Source organism: Anguilla anguilla, chromosome 14, assembly GCF_013347855.1.
Source record: "Anguilla anguilla isolate fAngAng1 chromosome 14, fAngAng1.pri, whole genome shotgun sequence".
In the NCBI taxonomy this organism is placed as follows: Eukaryota; Metazoa; Chordata; class Actinopteri; order Anguilliformes; family Anguillidae; genus Anguilla; species Anguilla anguilla.
In genome coordinates, this window is record NC_049214.1 from 26617295 (window position 1) to 26642112 (window position 24818).

The following is a 24818-nucleotide window of genomic DNA, read 5'->3' on the forward strand; positions in this document are numbered from 1 at the left end:
TATCCGTTTCCTTTGTGAGAAAAAAAAAATAGTGTAACAGTCTCCTACATCTTTACACCCAATTTCTTATGTTTTCCCAAGCATAAAATCCTGTTGCCACTTGATGTATCATTCAATAAACCCACAGTGCCATGATTTAATGTGAATTTAGGTTTTTTTATGTAGCAGTTTAAATAGCGAAAACAGGTATTCAGACAGGTATTCAGTTTTTAGCTTTAGAAAACAGACAGCAATGTTGTTAAATGTGGGGAATAGTTACATTATCTTGTGTGGAATAGCCATAACTATTTTCAAAATAAAATAAGTTTAAAGCCCTCCCACAAGAAGAAAAAGACAGAAGAAGATAAGGAAAACAAAACAAAACAACTACAGTACAGAGGTCAGTAATCCTTTTTTCACAAAGAAATTCTAGTAGCTGTCTTCTCAGCTCCAGTTCTCGCCCACTCTGTCCAGGCACCTATAGACGACACCTTCCTTCATAAGTGCGAGCCCCACCCACCACTTTTCAGAAGCCCCAATCAGAAGCTCTAAAACAGGTCGTTTTAAATCATAAATTTGTAAATTAAATACATGACACACAACATCGCCACCTTTAACTTAACTGGATGCAACAGTATATATCGTGGCATAAACCGAAAATAAAAACATCATAACAGAAAACATTAATTTTTATCATGGGCCATGCGTGAGCATTTGTGCACGGAGCACAATGCAACTGCCCGTTCCGCTTGCGCCTCATATAACTTCACCAGCACTGCTGCTACACATGCGCTGCATGGGATGGACGCTTTTCAACCATTATTTCAAATACGACAATGAGGCAAGAACAGTACCATTACACAACGGACGCGCATCCACAGCAGGTAACATTCCATGAATAAAGTTTGAAAGCTATAAAAAACGTCAGAGGGTAATGTTCTGAATCCGCAAACCAGTCAAATCATTGTCCGTAAATATATCGCGAAACCGATCTGGAGTGTGCATTTTCCGTTCGGTGAAACAGAGTAGCACAACGGTGAACTTTTATTTACAGCCGCCATAACATGCGTTGTGCTTTTAAATATGACTGCTCCGGAAGTGTACTAGGCAATAATATTTCCATATAAATGCTGATGGGAAGTTGCTGCGCTCGCTGTATCCCCCACAGGTAGCGAGCCTGTCCAAATGACTAATGACTTCTCCCATGACTAAATATGCCGTAGCAAAAAGCGAGTAACACAAACTTTTAGGCTATGTGACAAATTCGGGAGTGTGAGTCACACACTACCGACTGGTATCGAAAAAAATGTTCGTTCTCCTTAAAAACTCTTTGATCACCAACAAGCTACTTTCCCGTATTTAAGCAGGTATGTACCGTAAATGAGTGATAAAAATTCCAATGGACGTGATGGAGTTTAAAACATATATTAGAGTTCTCAATTATTCAGTTAATGAATGAACATTAATTAGGTTGTAAAGGTGAAGTTCACCATAATAACATAATTGCAAAATGCATTGCATCTAATTCTTTCCTAAGAGCGGATTCTATAAAATCCATTAGTACTGCTTTAAGACATTAGGCGGCCTATTACGAATGGTCTCTTATGATTATTGGTCTGCCTTGGAAGTGTTGTTAGCCTCCTGCAACCCCAATGTCCTTTTTGTACCCCCTGCCCCCCTCCTCACCCCACCGCACCCCAAAAGTATGACATTTCAAACTTATGTTTCCCCCCCCTCCCTTCAAACAGTGAATATCATTACAAAAAACTCTGATTCCTCCAAAATATGGAATCCCTAAATGTGACCTTTGAACCATTGCACCTTTGCTCCATTTAAAGTCCTGTACTCCTCACAGTAGTGCAGCAGTTAGCGCTGTGGTGCCGGGAGACAGACAGGCATGTTTCAGTGATGAACCTGTGAACACACGGCCCGCTATCAGAAAGAAGTAGGCCTAATGCAGGCTTAGCCAATGGAACCTTGCTTAACAACTGGACATTTGGATCAGGCCAATACTGTTCCACACTGCGCTGAACTGTTGGTAATACAGTTCATGTGCTGCATTAGCAGATCCCTTGTAAAACCCAAGAATTCAGTTTAAAATGCCCCCCCCCCCCCCCCCCCCCCCACAGCATGATGTACATTCTGACCCCTGCGGGGGCTTTTGTCAGGAGATAGTTCATCATGAAGTGCACCTGTGTACACAGGCTTATGCTACCTGGTGTGATGACATAAAAAATGGGAGCATGTGGTGCCTGGTGGCCTTGCAGAAAAGAAAAAAAAAAAAAAAAAGCACAATGAGAAGTATGAAGAATAGCACAACAGGCTTGGGACATGTCCGCTTGACCATGGCAAGAAACCGGAGTACCTGGAGAAACCCAGGTGGACGCGGGGAGGGCATGCGAACTCCACACGGAAAGGTCCCGGCCGGGATTCGAACCCGGCTCCCTCTTGTGCAGATCATCTTTTCTTGGTGACCTGCGTACTTTCATGTTTCGTTCTGACCTGTATTTTTTGTAAGCGTTACTGAAAGCTCGCAGTTTCCGGCATAGTGTATCAGTGACTGAAATCTGTATCTGTGTTCGAGTTGGAAGACTACAGGGCCTAACTCGTGCTTCAGATGAGTATCTTTACTGGCTCAGTGAGTGTCTCTATGCGCCGTTTGGGAAATATTTACGACTTAATGCTCAAGAAGTGTCCTGTTTTGAATCAGAACAGAAATTGCCAAAATATCACCTCTGTGTTCGGTGATTTTTTTTTTTTTTGTGAATTGTAAAAAAGCTCTAAAAATCAGCACATCACAGTGATGAAAAACCTAAAATGATTTAAAGACTGGTTAATTGCGACAAGCAACAATGCACTGATCTTATATTTTACAAAAAGTGCTAGTGATTGCTTGTAGAGCAGGGAGAGGACATAGAGACCCCTGATGTATCCACTAGCCTCTGGTGTGTGCAGAATCAAGAGCTGTTTATGTATTGATGTTCAAAGGAGCCTCCTTTGTTTATTTTTTTTTAAACGTAAAACATTAAAATGAAAAGCCCGTCAGAAACACCTTTACACTACACACACTACTGAGCCGAACACAGTGGGTGCGGGAGAGAAGGAATGATTGAACTGACATCTGCTGGGCACATCAAAGCAAAGGGAAATAATGACGGGTAATGAAAAGAAACCTGAAACGTGAAGTGTGCGCTAAAGTTTCTGAAGTGCTAAAAGTGACCACACGGAAAACGTGCACTCGGTACGAAAGCTTGCACTAGCAGTAACTGCATGTCCATTCCTTTCAGCAAATTTACCTTTCGATTGTTGCAAAGCGCTGAGGTTTTCTGCCCAACTTTTTGTGAGTGGTATCGCGTGATTTAGTCGAGCCCAACGTGATTGGAAAATTGATTATCATTTGCAGAGGAATATATTTACATTTTAATGCAGCCAAAGTACGGGGTGAATAGAGGTGCTTCTTCTTAAGGCAAGTAGAAAAACTCTTTTTCTTATTTGCCTCAACACAAATTTCCATTACAGTCTTTTGCCGTTTGCCTATTTTAATCTGAATGCAGGTGCATTTCCATTGGTTTGGGCATAGTTATGCAAACTCGAAAAGTGGTGTAATTGCACTTGGTTTGTTGTAACAGAAGCTGATGCTCGTACAACGTTAGGCTGTCAAAAAAAAAAAAAAAACAGTGCTACAAAAGAGAACCAGTCTTAGAGGTGATGGGTGCTGAATAATGCATTTGCCTCATCTACACAGCTGGACAGCACTCCACAGCTGGTAAGGTTGGCGTACCAGCGTCGTTGGAAAAATTTCTGAAGCTGTATTTTCATAAAGTTAACTTTATTTGCTAATATCCTTGACAGAAGGTGTGGAATATGCTCCTCCAATTGTTGTCAATCTTATAATAATGTCAAGGTTAAGTTAAGCCTCTTTGATAAGAATACATAAATAAACATAAAAATATAAAACCGTATTCATTAAATATTTTGAACACGTCTTGATGTATATTAAAAAAAGATAACACTGTGTGCTCTAAGTGATGTTATATAGAAAACCTGACATTTAAACATTTCTAACAGATCATTTGTAAGATTGCACCTAAAATGTTGTCTAAAGTTTGTGTTCCACCGTACCGTTTTCTTACAAAAGAAAGCACGTTTGCGTGCACACGTTACAGAAGCGTTTGCAGATGTAAGGCAGACGTGCCCGAACAGCTCTGAAGACAGAGCGGCTCTCTCCGGCAGGTGGGCTATTCATTTGCACCTTTCGTTTTTTTTTTTTTGATGGTTCGCCCAAAACGTGGGAGTCGGGTCAGCTTCCGTCGCACACCGTGAAAACGGCGAGTGAAACATGCGCACATAAATACAACCCCGCGCCTAACTCGCTGGCAGCTGCTCCTGGTGGTCCGGCCATCCTTCTTGTCGCTTTGGAAGAAGCCGGGGTTGGAAAGTAGCGTTTCGGGTGGCCGCGGGCCTCCCCTGCGTGATTCATGTCTGCCCTGCATCTGGGTCTCGCGGCGTTTCGGCGGGCTAGCATGTAATCCGCAACATCCTTCCCCCGGCCTCGCCGCTCGTCCCGCGGGTGATGCATGGCCCAATCCATCCTCCCGCCCCGTCTTGGTCGCATTAGCAAACTCGGTTGAAGCTCTCTCCCCTTTTTTTTCGCCGTGACTAATCGCCCGAACGGCGAATCGCCCGAGTCGGCGGGGGCTTTGTAGACGGCGGTGCGTGGCGTGTGTACGCGCGTTCGGAGAGGAGGCGCTGCCTTCCCGTGTGTTTTTTTTTTTTATTATTATTTTTTTTTTAGCCGCGTCGGTATTACGGTTGGAGTCATCCGAGCTTGTTTGTTTTTTTTACCCTCCCGGGTTCCCCGTCGCCGAACTCCCATCTCGAGGAAGGAAAAAAAACAAAAAAAAAAAACAGCCAGGTTTTGTTTTGAACCGGTGCGGGATTTGCATGGAGCTGAATTAATGTGCATATATCCATTCTAAAACCCCACGTGCGGCAGGTCGGAGAGCCATTAACGGAGCACTGAAGCGGAAATTTGAATTTGCAGTGTGTTTGTAGGGCAGATGGAAAACATACATGCTATGGGGGGCTTCGCTGTGCTTTGGTGAAATCATTTTAGAAAACGTGTTTATTTTGCATGAATATTAACCTTGTAAATCAGTTTAAGACTGGGATTGCAACTTGGTGGGGTGGGGTGGGGTGGGGTGGGGGGGGGCACAGGCTGGGCGATGGGGGGTGGGGGTGTTTCAAAGAGATTTAATTTAAAGATTAAAGAGTAAAATGTGATGAGGTGCTTCAACATTGAACTGTTAAATTGAACTGAAAGTCATTTAAACATTGACTACTGTTGTGTAGATAGATTTTTGCATTGTATTTTTGCTCTTTATGATATGGAGGTATGAGTTAGAAGATGTTTGTTTTGTTTCTGGTCAGTTTCAGTTGACTTTTTTAGTTTTGATGATCACTGGGTCCACCAGTAGTAGAATTGGTCGCTGGCAACCATTTCTGTTTAATATTGAAAATATATTTTAGAATAGTTTATTTACAATTAGGTTTGTGTTAATCTTACAGTTGGAGTGATTACTATTAATAGTTATTCACGTAGAGTGCTTGAACCATTGTTAACCATTGTTAATCATTAATCATAGTTCAGTGATCTTGTTTTGACAGAAAACATGAATTTTTCTTCACTTTGCATTCCATTTAATTAAAAAAAAATTAATTAATCAATATTCAGTCTCTCATAGTAAGAATTATAAAATCATCGGCAATATAAACAAGTAAGGGAGTTTCTTTCACAAGCACGCACTAGCTGAGTCTGAAGCCTGTGGTGGTTTCTATGGAAATAGAAGAATCTGGAATTGTTGTTGCATTTCCAGCTGCAGGTGTACAGGGATAACTGTTCAGTTTATGTATCTTTGAAGTGCTTCCTGCGTTAACTGAACCCCATTTGAAAAATGATTTATATTTCTTTAATAAAGGGAATGCTAACTCTGTGAGATGAAAGCAGCAGAAATAAATAGTTTGAGAACTTCAGTCACAGCTATAAGGCTACAAGATTATGGACAGCATATGGAACATTATTTACAGAGCTACCCATATCAGTCTGTACGTTGGATGGGAGCAAAGCCTTGCTCAGTTGTGGAATGTCCATATTAAAAAAAAACACCTGACTGGTTAATATTGACCGAGAGAGAAATTAAACAAACGCTATGGAGGAGATGGAGAGGAGATGCTGTTACTAAACACAACTGGACAGTTGACTCTTTGGGGCTAGCTTATGGAAGGGTAACTGTATTTGTTCCAGATGCTTGCACCATAATAATGTAACTCAATGTTAGGTTTCTCAGATTTATTGGTAAGGAACAGTGCAAAACCAGAACATTGTTTTGAATTTTCCATGCATGCTGCTAGCTGATGAGCTGGTCCCCCCAGCAAATGGCCCAGACATATGTGTTGTGTGATGCTAGCATTGTAACATAGCTTTCTACCATGTGTAAGGATGCCCAAAAACCATGTTTCCTGAGATGCAATTAAGTATTCCTAAGTGATTCTCTACTATAGCAATGGAAGTTAAGACATATGCATAGAGAAGGCATACGGCCAATGTATTGCTGACACACTTGTCAGTTAGCTTCCTTGGGAGGCAGTTACGCATATGCCTACAGTTAATTCCAATTAACATCATGTTTTTGAAGATATTGAGGTGATGGATGTTGTTATGCAAGGAAAATATGAAAGTCAGCAGACCTTGTTTGCATAAACCCAAGAGTGCTTTAAGATCGAGGGTAGATTATTAAAATAATTACTGGTTTTTAAAAGATCTCTAGAAAATCTAGGAAGTACCTGCTACCTGGATATTATATACTACCAATCCATTAAAAAAGGGTTTGTATTGGACCAAGAAACTGACCTAGACCTGTTATTCTGCCTAAGGTCTCATACAGAATTTTGGAGTCTATCTTTAAAGACGAATATTTTCATATATATTATGTGTAGATAGCTGACACATTTTTCTTTTTTTTTTGCTGAGGTAGATTGTGATAGCAAAATGTAACGGGGCGTATGCTATTATATTTATATTTTCAAAAAGCTTTTGAGGTTGAATTGCTTGTGTTCTCTCTCATCTCGTTGCATTAGCTGAAGAGATGCTCTTATCCAGAGCAATTTCCAGAGCAAAGTAAATAAATGCATTCAATACATTTATAAGAGCAGTGTTAAAAGGATGCATAACACCTTTCAAGCCAGTTGTCAAACTAAAAATTAAATCCGCAAACAGTAAATGTGTTTTCTCAAAATGTATTCAAAATTTGACTGCGTCTGTAGTGCATGTACTAAAAACTGGCTTCAGGGTGGAATACAAAAACTAAAAAGCTATAATCTGAACAGGAAGCTGTCAGGAAGTTGGGATTGGTTTTGAGGCTTCTTTTTATCTTGGTGATATAAATGACCTTTGAAAAGACTTGAAATTAGAAATTTTCTGACGACCGGAAACTTGGGTGTAGTGCACAGTTATACTACCAAGATAATATTAAACTATATGAATAGAATTCAAATCTGACAAATGAAATTTTAAGATAGCCAAATGCAAGTTATACACTGTTAGTCGGAAATATGGCATGAAATAGAAATTGCATTTTAAAAAATACATGGGTGTCATACTGCCCCAAGCCTATTTGAATCTAGACATTTTGTGAAGAATGCAAAGAATGCCTTGGTAAAATGCAAAAAATCTTGCAAAGAGTGTTACAATAAAAAGCAAGATATCTTGTGATGAATGCAGGACTATAAAGCGCTAAATTTTATGTGTAAGTCACAGATTATATACCAGTATAAAAATACAAATTGAGACCACATTAGACTTAATGGTGTTAGTGACTCGTAAATGTGATTATGGCCTAAATGAGTTTTCTCATTTAAGATGGTGGGTTCAAAGGTTTGTTCTCCTGGGTTACCAGTCGATTAACATTGACAATTCTAACAACAGGTTAATCCATTGCAACCTTTACTGTGCCTTTGTAAGAGAAAAACCTACCACTTTCAGATCTTTTACACAAGCTGCAGATAATTATTTGATGACATACATTTTATTCAGATGCCAGTTTTATTCTCAAGGTCTTTTATGATGTTGATTATTATATCTTCAACTCTTATGGGAAAAGTGACTGAGCGTCCAGCTGGTTTGCTGCTGAACTGGCCTTGTTCCTGTGTGGGATAGCTGGATCCACGGCTGAGTATTATTCTTTGGCTGTGTGCTGATGCTTGCTGAGTGCTCTGGTGAAGTACCACTGTCTGGTCTTTCCATGCGTGAGTCTGGTTTTGATTTCTCCATGAAGCCATAGCCTGGACTTACAGTCTTACGTGAAGTCTTTTATTATGAGTGTTTGAGTGAACAGGCGAGTTAAGAAGTTAACATTCTAGTAGATAATGTTCAGTTGTGATATACAGGAAGTTACATCACAAGGGAAAGCCTTGGCTTTCTCCTACAGCTAGGGATCTGTTAGAGAGGGAGACATGGCAGACTCATTTGTGCTGGGCCTTAAATCCATAATGCCAATCTTGTGCTGATTGGCTTGGTACGAACGAAGCATTTTTTTTTAAAGCACTGCCATTGGTGTGCAGCGGGGTTGAAATGTGGTAAATCGATTGGAACAACAAACAGTGACAACCAATAAACAACACGGTTCGGATCTCCCATGGACGTCTTTGCATGTGATATTTGTGTTCGGTTGATCACCGAAATGACTTGTGCTGCGAGATGAATCACAGCTTTTTAATTTAACTTATGCAAATGTTCCCGAAATGAAATTGCCCAAGTTTACATCGCCGAACGTTTGTAGCAACAGGACATTTGCAATTACGCGCCGTGTTTACAGCAGACACAATCGCCCGGTGATTGCCAAGTGGTTTCGGGCGGGGATATTGCTTGGGAGGCCGGGCGGAGGAATTAGGGAATAACAATGGGAATTCATTTAAATATAAAATGGGTATCAAGGGTGCCGTCAAGGTGTCGGACGGCGTTTATCATCAAAACTGTCTCTCTCTCTCTCTCTCTCACACTCCCCCTTTTCTGTCTTTTCTTATTCCCCGGTGTAATCTGCCACCGCAAGGTCAACGCTGTTTGTAATCTTCCCAGTCCTGAGTTTGGTATTGACTTTAATCAAACCTTGTGCAGTCCCTCCCAGCGGACGGCCAGTGCCAGAGCTCATATTTCATGCTTCTGCAGTTTTTTAATTGATTGCAATTAGGGCCAGTGAGACTCTGTTCGCCCCCGTCCCCGGCCCTCTGTGACTCATCGCCAAAGATTTTCACCCGCGGTCTGTTCGGGAGGAACCCGGCTTTTTTTACGATGCTGCCCTTCAGTTCCGCGTGGAAGCCAGGGATGATGAAAACACCCATTTCAATTTTAAACGAATTAAACGCAAGGAATTACCAGACGTGAGAAACTTCACAAAAGCGGTTGAATTCAATTTGACGCGCTTGTTCTAGCCAATTTTGTTAGGCTGACTAAATTACTAGTCGTACGTCTAGGGGTTACAAGCCCCCAATACGACCATTTCACTTTAGATAAATTATTTTTTAAATTAAAATAAATTAAAAGAGTACACTTATGCAATGGAATTATTGTATAGCAAAATGTACTAATTTACTTAGTCAAGATCAAGCAATGTAAAGAAAAATGCCCCTTTTCTTGGGGCAAGTTAATCACCTGTGTCTACAATGGCACCGGCTTGGTGTACATGTCACCAGTTTGTGCTTTGTGCTTTCCTGGTGCGTGAGTGTGTGTGTGTGTGCGTGTGAGTGTGTGTGTGTGCACACAGACACAGAATGCACAGACCACTGTATTCAGGGGAACTACTTTTGCTTTAGTTAGACTCTTATTTCCATTCACACGTAGGACCGTGAGTTTATGGAGATAATGATTCGGAAGGCGATGACATTTTGAGACGTTCGTTACCTGTGAATATCGGTCACGTTCGGGGGGGGGGGTCTGTCGAGGTGCGAGGTTTTCGGTCGGCACGGTTCTCTGGGCTTCGGCACTGAGGATTGTCGGGCAGATGTAAAATCAATGCGGGCGACGTCAGTGGGTCTGCTCCTCAGATGGGAAAATGGAATCAGACACCAGAGGCCGCAGTCACTCTCCCGCATTACGCGTAATTCCATTAGCCCGCGCCGGATCCTACCTTTTCTGATTGCACCGTGCCGATGGTAACTCCAGCCCTGCAGGGCCTGCACCGTGCCGATGGCAACTCCAGCCGCAAACTCCGAGCGCAAATCTGTTCCAGTCGTTACGCGTTTGTTCTAATAGTTATACGAACGATGGATCCGCTGCCCGTATTTTCTGAGTTTCAGCCTTCTGATCAGTTTTATCAGCAAGGTTTATAACTTGTGTACTGAGAAGCTGTGATTAGATTTGCTGTCTCCTTCACACCCCCCCCCCCCCTTCTCCTACCTCCCACAGGCACGCACACAGACACAAACACACACACTAAGGATGCCTGCTAATAAAGCCTCCTGTATGGGCTATATAAAGGCATAGGGCATAAGAATAAGGAAAACTGTTATGAATGCTGTTTTTTTGGCTGGACCGCAACAGCGGGGCCAGCCCTACAAACGCAAATGTCAGTGACTGAGTGGGTGACTGAGTGAGTGATGAAGTTATACCATTGGTCGGCCGAGTTATGACGTCACACCATTGGTCAGCCGGTCCAGCCATATACTAGGTTTTGACCTGGTCTTGTTTTGTATTTTTTGCACTGTAGGCTATACTTCAGTAACCAATAAGACCCTGTGTCAATTCATTGGTACTTTGGAAAACCAAACAAGTGCCTTGTTTGTAAAGAATGATCGCAGGTCTACTGTTTGGCCTTTCTGAACCACTTTCCAGAAAAAGTCATTTTTTTAAGTCACACATTTTTGTAAAGACATCAGAACAACGAATAGAGAAAACAAGGCATGACATATTGTAAAAAAGAAAAACTACTGAATGGAATTTTTTGTAATAACAATTGAAATCTGTTTCATTGTACTGAGTAGTAAGCTTTCAAAACCCTCAGAAAAACATAAAGTCGAGTTCCATATCTGTACAGCGGGCTAAATAAAAGCTGCTCTTGCAGAAATCTATTTGTTCTTTAGAAATAGCTGTACCTCGTCTACTGTAAATGGGGAAGAAGAAAAAAACTCAGCGAACGAAGCTTTGATCAACTGTACAACTGACTATATATTTTATTTATGTGCCATATCAAAATTTGCCTGTTAACAGAGCCCGGTGTTCTGCGTTTCTGCACAAGCAGCACAATCTTTTGGACTGGGATGGCTGCCAACAGGTCTCATCTTTTTACATTTTCCGTGGGTGCCGTTTAGCACAAGGATCTGAGAGACGTGACACCGTTTTTTTTACGCTTTGCATGTTGGCTGCTTGTTTTCTAAAATTGTACATTCTTCAGAATGCGATGAACACATAATGGCGCGTAGCAAGCTCGCCGTTTCTCTGCTTTGATCCCCCAGCATTTGCCTGTCAGTGGGAGTGATGCTGGCTCCAGTTTTTATGGGGTGTGGACCTGAAGTGCAGCGTAATGCTTTTTACCATCTGAATAAAATTCCATGCTACAGCGCTTTAGCTTTGAGGGTTTGAACAAATGTCATTGTTAGGATTTTGTAAACAAAAAAATCAAAAAACCTGCTGTAGCCGATTCCCATTGTCCACACACAATGGGAATCGAAATAAGAAAAAAAAAGTGCTGGTTAACAGGCAGAGGCCTTCAAAAAACCAGACCCGTTGATCCTGAAGGGGCTATGCACTTTTGTGGGAAGCCTGGATTCAAAGGCTGCCGGGGGGATCGTTCCACTGAGACACGTGGTTTCAGGGTAACGATGTGCTCCATAGACTGGTGTCGAGTCTCAGCAGGGCCGGTGTTGACAGTGATTGGCAGCCCCATTGGGGCCAGCCTGTAATTGGCCTTTCCACCACACAAGAGCAAATCCTGTGAATCCTCAGCCACAAGTAGCCTTCCTGTGCTAGCTGCACATTAACGGACATGGGTAACTACTAGCTGCACAATGGACATGGAGTACTAATTATCAATAGTCAATGCATCATGAAACATTATGGCTAGTTACGTTTCATGTTCACCGATTCTACATAGTTGATTTAAGGCAATACTCACAGCAAGAACAATTCACAAAAGCATCAAAGTAGCCTTCCAGCTTTTTTTTTACCAGCTTTCCTAGTCAGCATAAGACATGCATATTTCAATAATTACTGCTGCTTCTCCTATTCTTATGTGCGTATGACACCATTTTGCCAACTTTGAGGACCCGCGCGTCCAGTTAGGTAAAATTACTGTCTGTAGGCCATACTGGATCAGGTGTGCCTGACAGAGTTCTGAGTTTCAAGGGTGAGGAGGTTTTTCATGTTCACCTGGGTAGAACATGTTCCATGCCCCATTCTAAGAGCCACAAATTCCCCTGAGTTATTTCACCTGTAACAACCCCACTCCACTTCAGTTGCTTGTCTGTTATCTAGAAACCTCTGAGGTGTTGTTCATAGTTTTTTTTTTGCCCTTCAAATTTTAACCTCTGCTTTCTGTTTTAGGGCGTTAGAAACCTTATTTTACCTGCTTTACTCTAGCTAACTTTGGGAATGGGTGAGAGGGTTTCGTGGGAAATATATCGTTTGGTGCGTTCAAAATGACAATCAAATGATTAATTGTTGGAGATGCATCTAAAATGGAAGCCTTTCAAATGAATTGGCTAAGGTCAAAGAAGGACATTCGAATAATTCATCACTGTAGCTCTTCTGAAAATGAAGAATTAATGAAGTACACCTCATCACACAGGGATTGAATGTTGATGCAGAGAATTGATTTACTGATGAATTGTTGACAGAATTCTTGTGAGTTATTGAATGTTTCTTTTCTGTAGAAGCTAGCTTGCTTGCTCACTAATAACAAAAAAAGATTTACATTTACATTACATTAAGAGTCATAATTTCTGCAGTCAGAAAAAAATACATGCATAAAATATATTTATCGTTTCACATATAAATCATGATTTGGCTTGTAGTGATAACCAGCAGTACCATAGCATGCAAAAAAACACAGGCTAAATGATGTACTCTTAAACCAAGAAGGCATTGTCATTACGCCATCATTAACCTTCACTGGATGGCTACTCAGGTACCAGGTTAATGATGAACAGTGGCTAGCTATGCTTCAAGTGCGCCATACTGTAACTTATATCTAGCGCTAATTTGTTTCCTTCCCCACCCAAGGAGATGAGCCAGCTAGCGCCATGCGTGGCTTCATGTAGTAACCTCAGCAAGAAGGATGCTTTCCTGCGACAGTTAAAAAAGAACAATACACAGTTCAGCGCTGATTTCTGAAATGAACGAATACTATATGGACTACAAACAGAACATGACAAGAAAGTGAGGATTGGCTTCTGTGTAACGTAATGTATAAAGTCCTAAAATACTAAAAGTCAGACTTGTTATCATTTGTAAGTGGTGCTGTGCCTGTTACTCTAGACCCCCCACTCGGTCTGTTACGCACCTGCTGCATTGTTTTACGACACCGTGTCGCGACTACGCGTTTGAAATTTCGCCCGTCCACTCCGCCTCCCCTTGCGGTCGTTACGTTTTCCCAGCCGACGGTTCCCGCGCAGCCGCGGTGCGAAGAGGATAATCTGCGAACGTTTCTCTCCGGCCTGCTGTGACGCTAACGTCTGTTTGTTTTCCCGCCGCCGCCGCTGCCGCTGATGGGAAAACGGCGCCGACAGGCCCGCGGATCTTGCGGGAACCCGCGAACCACGTTGCGGCATTCGCGCTCCGTTTCCGGCGAACGTTCTCGGGACGCCGCTGTTGTGCGTGGGCGCGCGTGTCACCACAGCCCTGACGGTGCCTCTCTGTGCTCAGCGCGGCTTCTACAGATAAAACCTGTCATTTACGCGCTCTCTCTCTACCTGCTGTTCTGGAGTCTGCCTGTAAGATATCTGTATGTGTATAAATATGTGTATGTGCTTTTCTCTATCTGCTTAATGTGTCTACTTCCAGCGGTTCGGTGCGTCAGACCGTATAAAAAGAAGGAGCGAGGGGAGTGGGCGGATTTGCTTTGGGGTTGAATCATCTGCACTGGGAAAAAAAAAAAGGTGGATTCAGTTCTAATAGTGAAGCGAAGAAATGAGCGAAGAAATAAATGCAATTGATGTAGTCGGGGGGGGGGGTGGATGCGGGCGCGGGGTGGGGGTGGGGTGGGGTTGTCACTCGTCCTGGCCATCAGGCCTGCAGGCTTTGGGGTTTCACTTTCAGTCAGCAGCCAATACAGGCCTTAGGAAATAAAAAAGGTGTGATATGCAGCTAATCAGTGACTAAAATTAATCACTGAAATGTACCAGAAAAACTCCAGCTGGCTCTGGACCTCCAGGCCCGGAGTCTGTCACCCTTACTTTAGACGGGGCTCGTCCGTGGCGCATCTGGTTAAGGCGCTTGTGCAGAGCAGAGTGTTTCGTGTGCTATGTTTGGGATCGCCGTGCTATCCCACAGTCCACCTGGACACCGTCAGCGTCGAACGGCCTGGAATCCTGCTGGTGATGCGCGTACCTGTCACTGGCAATAAACTCTCCGCAGGAGGAGGATTTCAGTCCGTGGGGGTTGCGCTTCTCAAACAGTAGTCATCCCCCTCCCCCGGGTGATTGGACAGAATATGATGACCTCACTCCAGCTGGGCAGCTGTCCAGTGCAGTAGCTTGGTTGACAGTTTGATGGGGGGGAGAGATGATTTCATGCACCTCAGAGCATACACATACCTCTCTGGTTTCATATTCCTGATTTCTCTGTTCAGTGCCGGGTCCAAGCTTTAGTCTAAAGTCGGAAATGAGTCGATTGGAGACAGCGCAACCTGCCTGAACTTCAAGTGAAAATTGAAATATCAAAAATAATAAACTTGAATCATGCATTCAGTGGCGATATAAACCATAAAAATAACAACGCGACCAGTTTCAAATTTTTCATCTTCTTAAGCAAACTTGCTAACTAGCTAGAGATGCCATCCCCTGGTGCACCGGCAACATTGCCAACACTAACAGGGGTGAACATCTTAACCTTCAAAAAATGTCGACACTGACAGGGGTGAACATCTTAACCTTCCATTCAATCCATTGAAACCCTCAACCCAATTTCAAACACACTATAATGACCCTGTCATTAAATACCTCAGGATACTACTCTTACCGTAATCCCAGCTGAAACACAAACCCTCTGTTACCTTCCCCATCCCTCTCCCATCTTTTTGCACTTTGCGTTCTCTCTCTCTCTGCCTCTCTCTCTCTCTCTCTCTCTCTCTCTGCCTCTCTGCCTCTCTCTCTCTCTCTCTCTCTCTCTCTCTCTCTCTCTGCCTCTCTCTCTCTCTCTCTCTCTCTCTCTCTCTGCCTCTCTGCCTCTCTCTCTCTCTCTCTCTCTCTCTCTGCCTCTCTGTATCTCTCTCTCTCTCTCTCTCTCTCTGCCTCTCTGCCTCTCTCTCTCTCTCTCTCTCTCTCTCTCTCTCTCTGCCGAAGCCCCGCGTAATCGCTCGGCGGGAACGCCCCGGCCGCCTACGGTAAACGCTGACATCTGTGAGCGTCTCCCCGGCGACCCCCGCGGCAGCCGCGGAGGGACCCGCTCGGCGGACGAGTACCAACGAGAACGGCAAACCCGATACTATCTATTATTTTTCTTTTAAAAAAATCCGTGGCGGAGCGAGGGGGACAGAAGGAAGTGATTTACTCTCAGGGCTCCGCCGGACTCCCCCATGCTTTATTGATGTGTAACGGACCCCTCCGGTGAATTGCTCCCCCCCCCGTACGCGCTCCCCAGCCGGTCCCTCTTATACATGCCATGTGTAATTCCGACACCCCGCGCAATTCTCACCAGTTGGGCTTGTGGGACGGTAACCCCTCTCTCAACCCCCACTTTGGCTGCTCTTGTGGGGGTGGGGGGGGCTGGGGGGGGGGGGGAGTGCAAAAAACAGGGAGCATGGAAAGGTAAAGTCATCTCTCTTACAGGAAGTGGCGCGGGGCTAGCGCAGGAAGTGAGTGCAGTCATTAGTCTGGCATGTCGTGAGCCGCGGCGCTGCTTGTGTGGCGACACTGTCTTTGTTTTGCTGTAACAGTCCTTCATGACAGCCCGTGGGTGGCAGTGCAGTTATGACGGGTAATGAGTTGGTTGCACGTTCAGGTTCGATTCCCGGGTAGGTCACTGCCGTTGTACCATTGAGCAAGGTACTTAACCTGCAATGCGTCAGTATATATCCAGTTGTATACTTGGATGAAATGTAAATGCTATATAAAATGTTGTGTAAGTCCCTCTGGATTGGAGCGTCTGCTAAATGCCTGTAATGCAATGTAATGTTATGTAATGAATCTTGCTGGGTACAGCATCTGCAATCAGTGCCTCAAAAAACATTGTTGGCCAATGAGAAATAAGCTGATGTGCATGTCAGGCTTTGTGTGAACTCCACATATCCCTTCCTCAACCATCAAACTCTATTTCTTTCAGCGAGTGTATGATTATCTATTACTATTCATATGGGGCCTCGTGCTTTCTTGTCCTCATTATTTGCTATTAAATGGACACGGATAGTCTATTATCTTGATAAAATGCATTTTCTTTGCTCGGTCTCTGTGATAGTCCTTACATATTTGAGTATGTGCAAGTGTTCTCACAGATGTTTTGTAGACAGATTATGGTCTTTATTGATTCTTAAGCAAAGGGAAACCCGGAAGTGTGAGTTGGATGTTATTTCTGACCTTTATAGCGAACATGTTTTGCTGTTTATTGTATTGCACTGGTGTGAGCTCCTGAAAGAGATGTGTGCAGTTTGACGTAGCGCTGAAGAAACCTGACAAGCATAATAAATAACTTTTGGCCACTTCCACGAGTTCACAACCTGGTGCACATCAAAATGAACTGTATATAAATTTCGTTTCGCCTCATTTCAGGCAAAACTCAACCCAACGTGGAGTAACATTCGAACGAATGGAAGTTGCTTTGGTTGCTCTGTTTGTTGCTGTGCGCTGCCCAGAAATAAATTGGTTTCACAAGTTTTTCCATCGCACTTGGCTTGCTTGCCATTCACCTGCAGCATAAATAAGATGCCTGGGAAATGCGCAGGTAGAATGCCTACTGTGCTCTTGTCTTTCACCAAGGAAGGACAGTACAAATTGAACATAGTAAAAGAATGCCGTATTCGATCAGCTATGGCAGTCCAATGCCAGATTTTCATTTGGTGGAACAACAGGAAGGGGGTGGGGTGGGGGGGGTGGGGGGGGGGGGGGGGGGGGGGGGGGGGGGATGGAACGGAACATAATAGAAAGGGGGGGGGGAGTGTTGTCAGTGAGGTTCTTTATGACCTTGAGAATCCAACTTTCAAGCTCTTCGTGTCCCTTCAGTGCCGTTATTTCTTTCTTCCTCTGCCGTACTCCATTTTCGTGACCCTGAATGAGCTGAAATACTAAATTTAAACGAGACGACGTTCCGAAGGTATGCAAAAACCAGAACGCAGCTGCAGCTGTATCGAGCAGCAGGAAAAGCTAGCCGGTTTTTAAAAGAGGGAGTTTTAGAATGTCTTGTGAGTTTGGATGCGCAATTGAGAACAAAATAAATTGTGGGTTTAAGAAATAAGGTTTTTCTCAGTCTTCATTAATTGACCGTATTGCATTTATTAGGCTACATCTGAATTTTGGGGGTGGGAGGGTGGGGGTATGGTACCGGAGTTCAGTGAACAATCACCTCCATAGTGAGAGAATGCTTTGCAGCATGGAGTGTGCGAACAAGCACATAACTGATAACGAGAACAGCCCGTTTTGCCCGTGGGGGTTTTGAAAGTACACACCAGAATGTCCAGCGTTTATTCAGCTCTTAACAGATAACAAATGTGTATGAATTAACACTGGACACTTTACTGTGTATAGTTATGCCCTACAAAAGAAAATGGAGAGAGGGCTCTTATTTTTTTCTGTAGCTCTCGCATGTGTCAGTTATGCGCTCTCATAGGACGCAACCAGTCAGAGTTCAGTGATTTCAAGAATTAATTACTTAAGTGCTACCCCCCCTTTGGGGTCCGGAGCCTCAAACAGTCATTTATTTTCATTACTTTGCGCGGTTTTCTGAAGACCGGATGCAAATTTCTCTGCAGGGCTCAGAAGGCCTCGCGCTCGGCTGGCTGCGCTCAACGCCGACGGTTTGTGTTTACGTATTTTAATCGAAGAACTCGGGGAGATGCCCTTGAACGCGGTTTTGGAGGTGTGCGCTGCTGCGCCGCTGCGTGTACGAGCGTGTGCGTACGCCGACGTTCACGGCTAGCCAATCAGGTTTCAAGTTCGCCCCAGTTCAATACACGAGAACTCCTGCCTTGAAATCATCATTGAAATCAAAATGTGTAACAATTTCTTTTTTTAAGTGAATGAAAGATTTTAAATAGACTGTTTTTTTCTTTGTTGCATTGCCTGAGTGTTTGATTGTAGCATTAATGGTAAGTTTTTGTGCCCCAGTTAATTCAATATTGGATCTGTAGAAATAATTCCGAAATATAATATAATGAATATTTAAAAATTAAAAAAAAATTTTTTTCCAAATGGCTCAATTCCTTAAAATATTCTGTCATGAATAATGTCTCACTTTCATAAGCCTGATCAACCATTGACGAGGGTTTGAAAATGGTTTTGAAAGGGAGATTCTGTATAGCAATCAAGTTTAATTTAAAGTATAATGTTTGAGGAGACAAAATGTCTATTTAATCAGACAATCCAAGAGCAAATAGAGATAAAAGGCATTATGAATTATTCATTTTTCATTATGACATTGCCCAACAGCCATCAATACTAAAATGAGGTTTTAAATGGACATGATTTTAATTTTAAAAAATGTATTTCTTTGTTTGATTAGGTCAAGGCTGTTTTTGTAAATGACCTAGGGCATTGTTTTGATGACGCAAAGATTGGTTAATCATGCTGGCTGATTGCTGTAGAACCGTGGAAACGTTTGGAGGGCTTGCAGATGTTGCCTGTTTGCCTTGGCAGCAGAGAAAAACTTTATTAGCCCTGGATAAATTAACGTCAAGCTTGGACCTTGCATTGTTCTGTGCCAGTTTCAATCTGAAAAATGTTTATTCCACCACCAGGCTGTTCAGGTTGTAATTTCAGCACGTGGAGGGAAGACCTCTAGTGATGATAATAATTGTAAGCTACTGAAAAAGCACTTCCAGACAAAAAGAAAAGAAACAAGTGTCAAAAATCTAAAGTGTTTAAAAATAATAATGAACAGAAAGAGTAAAAATCCATGATTACATAAAACCGATTCTTGTATTAAAGCCATCTTGTAAAACTTGAGTTTTTGGCAGAAACGTAAAATTCGCAGCAGATGAAGCTTCCAGTCACGGGCTGTATTGCTGTCTGACGGCATGTTAGGGCTTTGCTTCACCGGTTGGCCACTTCGGAGGGAACTGACCCGATATCAAAAACAGCATGAGACGATTCAGACGATCGATCTACATGAGCCTCTGACACAGACCGTTTGTGCCAAAGATATCAATGTTTAATGGGTGGAAAAAAACACCAGCAAGTGAAACAAAAATCAAAACAGTACCGAGGAACCCCACCGGGCAGAATTATTAACACCCCTTCTTACGTCTGGCACACAGGTTGTGTTCTGTGGAAAATATACAGAGAGCAAAGCTGAACCTCAATTTACAGTGGAAAAAATAATCTCAAAGAAAGGCAGCCCCAGCCAACCTTTTACATGACACAACATTAATCATTAATCCCCGAAAGTAATTTCATAGGAATCTGTGGAATCGACAGTAGTCGGTCCGCTTTGTGGTTTACGAGTAAATCTCACCGTTCAGACATTTAAATAAAACCGTTTTAATAACCTGCTCCTCTGCCCAGATTTTACTATTTACATTTGCAGAGAACAAGCTGTTTGATAAGAAAAAAAAAAACCTAATGAACCAGTCTTGCGTGTTCAAACATTTCAGCGAGGTTCAGCGAGAACAAAATTAAGTCTGAACTGAGGCGAGGACGTGGAACCGCGCGGCCAAATGACTGTTTCACCGGCGCAAATTATATCTTCAGACAGGTTTTCTGAGGGACACAAACAAGCCGGATTGAGACGTCTGTCAGATAAACCGGGGCGGACAGGTTCTCTAAGTGCAGGCTGCCCGGGGTTTTAAAGCAACCTGAGACAAGGGTCTCAATCAATGAGCTGTCTGCCCACTCTTCTCTTTTTATAGCTTTATCTGTTTTTCTGTGGGCGGGAGAACATGAATGAATGCTAAGAGCGGCGGTTCTGACTGGGAGATGCCGAGCGAAAGAGACACACACCTGCTCCTGACGCTTTCACACCCGCACGACGATCAGGCCGACTGCCGGTTCTGCTAAATCCTGCAGCTGATGTTTGCCAGGCTAATAAGCACTTTCGATTTCAGTTACATCTACACCAACAATAGCCATTTTGCGGAGGTGAGTTTCAAAATAAGATTCGAGCAGAAAGATGTTCTGTGGATATGCCGAGTGATGCTGGTGAATCAAACAAGAAGTAGCTATAAAATGGAAGTTCGTTAAAAAAACCTGTGGGTCTGAGTGCTAGCCATAATGTAGTGGTATTTCAAATGTGTCACTATGAATTTCACACACTGGAACCAAAGTGTGCTGGAGAAAAGGCCAGAGCATTTAATAACAATCTGAGTATGTGCGCTGTGTTTAAGTTGTGATGGCTGGGTGTTCCTGAGGAATTTCTGTTGGGGAACCGATTAAATGGGCTCTGTGAATGATAGATGTGTTTTATCACCGTTTATTGGACAGAATCAGAAGATAAGGGCCGTACTGAGCTTTGGCAATGTCATGAGTTTCTTTAAACTTACAAACGGCTAGATTGAAGTAGTTGCTGACACTGAATAGTGCCTTGGTAATTTAAGCACATCTTGGCTGGGTTTGAATTTTGATTTAATTGGGAGGGAGATTGATAAGATAATTTCTTTCTTTACGTACTCCAATATTTAGGCCTAAATTTCATTTTTGCTACTGTATGTTTGTTTTCATCAGAGGAGCCCGCTTATTGGAATGTGTGACTGCACAGTTTGTCACATATATTTACAAAGGACAGAAGAATCTGAAAATATGACACGCGTTTTGCTCAGGCATGACGGTCGCGGCGGATATGCTCAGCCAGTGCGGCTGCTTGTCTTAAAGACCGTCTGGAGTCCCTGGCTGTTCGGCCGCCAGGACGGCCCCCGTTTGTCTGCCGCGAAGCAGCGGACCAGGTGGCTGGACGCTGTCCTTCAGTCGCACATTAACGCAGAGGGACTTCCTGTGAAGGATGGCTTGTCTTTTCCTTCCTGCGCTCATCCGGCTGAGCCCTCCGCCGGGGGTTTTAGCCCTGTCTAAATCCGCCGCCTTCTCCTCGGGCCCAGAAAAATCCAGGCGTCGGAGGGAACGGCTTAATTTGCCTTCGCGGCGGTGGCGGAAAGTTCCGGTCCGCCAGGCAGCGTCTCTCTGGAAACGCGAGAGTCTCATCGCGAGGGTGAGGCCGGGGCCTTGGTATCTGTTCAGATCGGAACAGATGAAGAGCTCAGACAAGAGAGGAAGAAAAGGCAAAAGTTATTTCCTGGGATTTTATATCCATCTGATCGAGGGCGTAACCTTGGTGTACAGATTGTGAGCTGTGAGAATTAAATCAGTGTGGCCTCTGCAGGCTCTAAGGAGCCAGTGACTGAAGAACGATCGCAATATTTTGTTTTATGCTAGATGAACAACGTTTCTGACAAACTGAATAAAATTCACTTTACATAGCTTGACTGCATGGATTGTGGGCGGGGCTAAATCGCTCACAAAATACTAATTAGCTATTAGCTATTATTTTCATTTTTAATCCAAAAAAATAAAAAACAAAGCATTGAGTGGCGGGCCTGGTTTTTCAGCTCACCTCAGATGTTGTCAAAAGCTTGTCACTGCAGTGGGAAAGGCATTGTGAATGACAGGCCATTGACCAATGAATGATTGCTATTTCGCCAATCGAACAGGTCCATTTTAACTAGCAGTTTTGGTTTGGAAAAGACAAACAGTGAATGCTGGGTGGTTCAGTGAGACCTCAAGACCAGCCGCAGTCACAAAGATGGGAATTTGACTCAGGGATTCATTGATTGTTGGAGAAGACAAATCGGACATTTCTCAGTATTGTGTGGGATGTGTCACCTGCAAATGGTGCTTCTTTACACATATAAATGGTTGCAGTGTTGCAAACTGAATCATTTCTTTACATGGTAATCCGCCACCACTTCTCAATAAATATATTGAGTATCGATTTATCAAATCAATATACAGTGCATCAGTATATGTGTGTGCATGCGTGTGTGTGTGTGCGTGTGTGTGCGCGTACGTGCATGTGAAAGACAGGTTGGAGGCTACTGAAGGAAGCCCTGCCTGGGTGATGCTATGGCCAGCTATAAGCAGGCTGCCATTATGATTGCGTTGTAATGTTGTACAATAATATAATTGCTTTATAAAACTGCATTTTAAATGATATAGTTTAAACAGTCCAGCTTAATGCAAAACATACCAGCATCTCTTTTGCCTCCCCTGCTGTGGCTGTTGTATTTGTTGTTTATGGTTTATGGAGTGTGAAGTATGAAAAAAAAGCAGAATTTGCGACCAAAGCCATTTCAGTGCCTTCCGTGTTTATTTTGTTTTCCCTCTGCAGGCTTTTTCATCCCAGTAAATGGCTTGCTGGTGTCAGGCCAGTGAGCTTATGTGGTAATTAGTTTGGAAGAATTTGGCTGTGGTTGCTATTGCTTATCGTTTTCTACGTATTGGGGGCTAAAGACTTCAATTCCCAGAGGCACTGTAGCAAAGAAAAAAAAGGGTCTGCGGCGTTTGCCGACTGAACTCACCAAAGGGAGCTCCCTCAGTACATTTTACTTGTAGGAATATCCCCACCTGTAGGAAACATGCTCAAAGGGCATAGGCCAGAACAGAGGCACCACAGAACAACACAGCTGCACATGCATTATCTTTGACATGGAGGCTTCAGTATCGGGGGAGGGGGGAGGAGGCGGGGGGGGGGGGGGGGGTGCTCTGGAATTTTCCTTTCTCTTTTAGTTTGAAGCGGTGTAATGTAATGGTTAGGGACCTGGGCTTATAGCCTAAAGTTTGGAGGTTTGATTCCCAGGTAGAACACTGCCTTTGTACTGTTGAATACGGTGCTTAAACTCAATACCTTCAGTATGCAGTCGGCTGTATAAATCAATACGATGTTAAAAAAAAAAAAGCTAAAGTTGTGAAAGTCACTGTGGGTGAAGAGCATCTGCTAAATATAATGCAGTAAACCCAATGCTGTGCACTGTTAATTCTACAAATTTGAGTGGACCCAAATTTGCTTGAGCTGTATTATCTTCAGGTTGTCATCAAATACAGCTTATTTGAACTAACTATGAACTTAGGTGCCTTATGGACATTTTTGAACTGACAGATTAATGTAACTTTTGAACTCGCTATTCCTTTACTTGTATTCAGATTGCAGGACAGGAACATGGGTAGAGTCCAGCGTCTGAGCGTCTCTTAAAAAAGGCCCAATTTGTCCTGAGTGACTTAGATCGAGCGCTGGCGTTGCGTAGCGAGCGCCATAAAACGAACACGAGACGAACTCGACCCTTTAATAGCGAAGAGGTGGATATTTATAACCGAGACGGCTGTGTGATAGGCGAACGCCAGACGGAAGAGGAGGCGCCGGTCATTAGTCCGTCCCCGGGGGACGCTGATGAATCTGAAGAAAACCGTGGAAACCTGGGCCGTTAATCCGGCCGGAATTTGATGACGAACGTATCAGCTCGCTGGTTTTGTTGTTATGTTGTTTATTGATACGTTTTAACAGGCGCAAATCCCAGATTTTAAATGGGTCCCGTTCGAGCTGCGCTGTGGCCCGTTAGGTCATAAATCCATGGCGCGGGATCAATATGGATGTGCGGTGTGGTGGTTAACGGACTGGCCACGTAAGCGGGAGGATAAAAAAAAGAACATACGTTCAGGTTCTTAATTATACGTAAGCACGAGTAAGTGTTCAGCTGGTTTCTGTTAGCTGTGTAGTCTGTAAAATAAATACACAGGATAGCTATGCAATTCACATTAACTGCCTCTGCTAAGCACACAACATTTAGCCGTGAGTCTTTGCTGTTCAAGTCTAAAAGCTTTTATATTTTTATTTATCTGAAACACGGGCCAAGCCATAATGTCCTTTACGTTTAAGTAACCTGCATTCATTTGAAAATAAATACAAATGTTTTCCGGAATGCCGACGTTTTGGGCAGCGGTCGCTGAAATAACAGCCAATGTGATGTGTAGCAGTAAGCCTTAAATTCATCTGTGCTGCATCCAAACCTAAGTCTCTAATAGTCCTATATGCACTCTTACCCTCATACATTTATACCGCTGTCAGAACTCTACTCGTATGATACCTTGGCTGGCTGCAATGCAACCAACTACTTGAAATTAGCATTAGTGGGTCTGCCATTCATTGTAGTGTATCTTGATGCTACTATTAAGACAAAAATATAACCGTTAGACTGGCTGTAGAATTTTAGTGACCTGAAACGACCCAAAACAACAAAGCTGGCCCCGGTGGTGGTTGGGGGGGGGGGGGGGGGTTGAGGGTTTTCAGGAATTGCAGATTGGGGGCCGGAGGGGAGGGGGGTTGGGGCGGGGAGTGGGCAGAACCGATCACAGCAGGCGCATACAGTAAGTAACAATAGCTTTACAATTAAAAACTGTTGCAAAATGAATTTTCAAGCTTGAACTGGTGTGACCCCGGGATGGCCGTG

At 43.4% G+C, this 24818-nt stretch overlaps 1 protein-coding gene across 2 annotated transcripts in view; it reads left to right on the top strand.

The window, feature by feature from the left end:
- The first annotated feature begins 739 nt into the window (after positions 1–739).
- The window catches only part of LOC118213119 (ciliary neurotrophic factor receptor subunit alpha-like), a 172084-nt gene continuing 148005 nt past the window's right edge, over positions 740–24818 (top strand). Inside the window, exon 1 of one of the 2 annotated variants that reach the window (XM_035391820.1) lies at positions 740–863. In XM_035391820.1, coding sequence (XP_035247711.1) covers positions 816–863 — 48 coding nt within the window. In that variant the 5' untranslated portion in view covers positions 740–815. Of the gene's footprint in view, positions 864–20385; positions 20470–24818 lie in introns of those variants that run through there. The other variant, XM_035391819.1, reaches the window with a different exon arrangement.